Below are 4,608 nucleotides of genomic sequence, written 5' to 3' on the forward strand. Positions count from 1 at the left end.
AATACACAAATGTTTATAAGCTTCCATGATGTGCTTAAAAAACTGCTGAAAATATATCTTAGAAAATAAAGATAACTACTTCATCGATTTTATCGAAAGAAAACATGTATGCCTAATTACTTATTTCTTGCCACTGACAGAGGCATTTTTTTTTTTTGTGCGAAACGTCTGGTTTTATTCGTATTGTTATTGTATTGTCATTCCCTGTGAGAAAAAAGGATAACTCTTCAGTTAGTAACCATAACAGCGAAACGGCTTAATGTAACACAATTCACTGTGTATACGAGACCATAAGTCCCTAAAAATAATCCTATTTACAACTTTATAAAAAGATACAGCTTATACACTATACAGCTTAGGCATACAATTTTTTCTGCAATAAGATAATATTCATTTATCTCCACAGAATATGGCAAATTAGTGACGCTGAAGTTCGCTTTTGAAGCGTCTCCTCCACGCATTCCACAGCTCTCGTGCCATTTTGGATCACGGAACATGGCTGGGCGCAGGACAGGCCGTCTGCGAGCTTGGACGGACCACGTGATCACCTCCTCCCCTCCCCCTCACTCCCGTCCCCTTCCCCAGCACGGCGTCCGATCTAACCGCGCCCCAGGCAGTCGGCTCGGTCCGACCCTCCTCTGGTCGAGCCACGGCCCGGTGCCGCCTGAGTTTGTGCCGGGTGCAAAACTGGAGCAGTAATTAGCGCCGGAACTAGTAGTCAGCACGACCATCGTCAGATGGCAGGAGTAAATGGAATAAGCGGTTCCAGGTTTTAGAAGGAATGGGGCAGGAAAAAGCGCTGAAAACAATGTTTTGCTGATATAGCCATAAAAAGTTCACTGAATTAGGAGAGCAGCACATCAGTTTAAAGCCTTTCAGATGGTGGTTTTAATAAGCACACAATCATTTCCCAATTCGCCTCCAACGGTGTCACAGGCAAAGGATACGCTGAAATACTAGTGTGTACAGAAGCAACTGCGGGTCCCTGTACCACATATTGAACAATGACAAAACATGGACAGATGGACACCCACGCACGGTTCTGACAAAAAAAAAAGACGTGGCTGGCCGACTGCGCGAGGCGTCAGTTCTCATCGCGACGCGTCAGATCTCGTCGCGACGCGTCAGATCTCGTCGTCGGTGGAAGGCGGTGTGTCGGCGTCGGACGAGGACGATTCCACGGGATCGCAGCCGTAGCAGCGGCCGCCGATGTCGCGCCAGCACTCGTGGCAGTAGCAGAAGTTGCAGTACGGATTCGGACAGTCCACGAACAGCGGCGTCTCCGTGTCCTTGCAGACCAGACAGTCGCGCCGCGCGCTGGCGCACAGGCTCAGCCAGCCGCACAGCGAGGGACACTCGAGTCGCAGCGCGGCCAGCAGGCTCAGCTGCTGCGACAGCTGGTTCTTGCGCGCCTCGCGCCGCGTTCGGTGTCGCATGAAGCGCAGGTAGCCGCGTCGCCGGCGCAGCGTCTCATTGTAGAGGTAGAGCACGCGACGCTTCTCCCTCTTTGGGTGGAAGAAGCCGCAAATTGCTCGCCGGCTACGCTGCAGAAGGCTCTCGTACACGGTGAGGCCGACGATAGCCGCGTACAGGGAGAAGGCGCGCAAATAGACGGTGACAGGCAGAAAAGTCGGACGTGGAAGGCACTCACGGTTATCCACCGCCTGCTGGATCGTGAACTCCTTGTTGAGATGCTTCTTGAGCAGGTTAGCGATCATCTTGAGGAAGCCTTCGCCGCGGTAAATCATGCGGAAGTCGTGGTGCCCTGACTGGTAGATGGTGATGTATCCATGACGTCGAAGCAGATCTAAGAATGAAGCGAACATCCAGTCAATGATGAATATCATGAAGACGGAAAGAAGCTCGGCTACCAGGATGGCTGAAGTGCGCAGCAATATTTGCTTTTCAGTCTTGGTGAAGCCGATGTAGAACGTATCGATCAGTTCATTCCGCTCCATCCGTTTCAATGGCATCAGCGTTTTGCGGCCACGTTTCCGACGGCGTGCATCGATCTTCCGGAAGTAAGACGTCACATATTTGTTGTCATACTGAATGTCATCCAGGTATTTGTTGTGGTATTTGAACGCCGTGACGAATACATAAATGAAGAAGAAAGCAGCGACTCTCTTGATAATATCCACGACCTCGTTGAAGAGCGCCTTTTTCCTGTATATCTCGTGTCGGATGTTTGCTGAGACGTCTTGGATATCGTCCACAACTTTCCGTCCTGGGATCTTCTGACCCACGGCGTACGCGGTTTGGAAAGGCGTTGCAAAGGCCGTTGACGCGTCTTTTGCACCGAGATACACTTCACCAAAGCCCGCTTTCTGTCCAGCTCCGGCAAGGTCACATTTGGAGGAGGGATCCACAACCTTTGCCATGGAGCAGATGAACTCCAGCTTAAACATGAGGCAGAAGGCCCAGGCGATCAGAGGACTGGTCTTCTCCCAGCAGTCGTTGTACTTCTGCTTCATCGTCTTGCGGCACGTCAAGATGCCGGTGGTGAAGACATCGTTGCACATGGCCTCTAGTTTGTGATCGAACTCGCGTTCGACCTTCTCCTTTGGCGTCTCGTTCTTGGGCGCCTTGTACTTCTCAGTGAGCTGGTCCGTGCGAGGGAAGGCGTCGACAGTGGAGTCGGCGTAGGCGGCATCCTCCTCCAGCTGGGGCAGCATGCCCGTGTCCTCCATCGAGCTCACCAGAGGCTTGGCCGCCTTCGGCACCAGCTGCGAGATGGACTTCAGCTTGTTCATTCCAAACGAGAGGTCGGTCATGATTGAGGCCACCGGCATGGCAAACAGCTTCAGGTAGCCGATCATCACCTCCTGTATCATATCCATGATGCACTTGAGACAGCGCACCACCTCATCCACATTGTGCGACATGTTCTGCAGCGGCCCGGACAGCATCAGCGTGAAGACGAACGTCCTGAGCACGGTGCGGCCCGAGTTGCCGCAGAACTCGGGTACGCACAGCATGGCAATGCAGCGGAACTGGGTGGACGCTGTGAAGCCGACGCCGCACACCAGCGTGAACGTGGAGCCCATGAGAAAGCGGGCAAACTCCTCGAAGTGGTTGTCGAAGGCGGCGAAGTAGACTCCGATGCCGACGGCACAGCCGAAGAAGAAGCTGAATATCTTCTTGATGACGACATATTCATTGGGTCCGCTGTAGAGAATTGCGAAGACGCAAGGACAGAATATGCTACAAAAGAAGTTGAACTTCCCTATCGTAAAATGTATGATGCGAGAAATAATTGACATATTTGGAAATGACAATCAAGTTGCATACTGAATGCAAGATAAGTTTCTTGAGAGACAGTGTAGCGTTCTACGCACTTCTTTGCCAATTATGCACCCAGCTATCAAACATTCAGTTCAATACTTCCCTCGCTTCAGAATGTTATCCCGATTGGCTCACGTGCGTCTTGCTATGCACATGCACGTGCATTTTTGGCAAATAGTACTTCGATTCTTAAAAAAATATGACTGCTAGGTGACATGCATGCGTGCAACTCCGTATGTTTTATTTGGACGTTTAAGTTTTTTTTTCATAATTTCCGTTGAAAACCATAAAGGTACATACAACTTTTATAGGCATAAGAAAAGGATCTATGGTTCGTAATTCGCATTTGTTGGAAATTAATACCTCTTTGTTTGTGTCCTCTATCGTAAAAAGGCATAGGTATACGAACCTGAAAATCATGCTTGATTTTTTGCTAGACGGTATTGGTAAATCAAAATGCAAGGAGAGGTCGGCAAGGGCAATAAGAAATGTATGTACGCTAAAAGGTGATTTAGCCATTTTATAGATCAGGCCACTTATATTTTCCTTCTCCTAAGCTGGACAGCGGTGGAGACATTCCTGCAGCGCTCATCTCAATGCCTGAGCGCAGCAGACCCTCCTTCGCATCTACGCCGCTCGGGCAGCTCCGGCGGCTGACACCGACGTTCTGAGGGGGGACGGGGCGGCGGTGGCGGGGAGGCGGATGCGCGCCGGGTGGTCACTCATCACCTGTGATTGCTTCTGTTGCCGCAACTCCCCGAGATCATCGGTACGTCTCCCGCCGCGATATTGGTCTAACAGCGTCTGTAATATCCAATCTCCACCGGCTGATTGGCCGCGAAATGCTGTTATTGGCCCCGTTTGCCCACCGCCGAGCGGGCTCTCAGTCGATGACGGTCGTAACGGGGGGCGGGGCCGACCGACTCGCGCAAACGCTGATTGGTCGAGCGGCTACCTCCCGGACGCTGACTGGCCGCTGACGGGCGATGGCGTCGATGGGGTAATTGATGACGGACTGGCGGTAACGACGCTCGTCGCGGAGACCGTCGGACATGTGAGGGAGATTTCAGCGGGCCGGCCACGGAGCGGGGAGACGTGGCCGCTGGAACTGGAATCGGCGGCTGGAACTCCAGGCCAGGGTCTGGACTCGGCGGCTGAAACTCCAGGACCTGGACTCGGCAGCTGGATCCAGAACTGAATGAGGATTGGCTGCTTCTGGATACGCTGGATTACGGGTCAAAGGTAAGTGATAGCGAATAAGTGTGGACAAGTTCAGGGCAAAGCTGTGTGCTGTTTTATTATTTATATTGCAAACATTTTTTC

General features: G+C 51.7%; 1 protein-coding gene across 1 annotated transcript; it reads right to left on the bottom strand.

The window, feature by feature from the left end:
* Positions 1 to 997: 997 nt before the first annotated feature.
* Positions 998 to 3,373, bottom strand: LOC122379736 (protein sneaky-like). Its single transcript, XM_043362139.1, has one exon. The coding sequence runs from the start codon at positions 3,261 to 3,263 to the stop codon at positions 1,125 to 1,127; it is 2,139 nt and encodes a 712-aa protein (XP_043218074.1). The 5' UTR covers positions 3,264 to 3,373; the 3' UTR covers positions 998 to 1,124.
* Positions 3,374 to 4,608: the final 1,235 nt, after the last annotated feature.

The sequence above is a fragment of the Amphibalanus amphitrite genome, unplaced genomic scaffold (assembly GCF_019059575.1).
Source record: "Amphibalanus amphitrite isolate SeventyFive unplaced genomic scaffold, NRLGWU_Aamphi_draft 000083F_arrow, whole genome shotgun sequence".
Taxonomy (NCBI): Eukaryota; Metazoa; Arthropoda; class Thecostraca; order Balanomorpha; family Balanidae; genus Amphibalanus; species Amphibalanus amphitrite.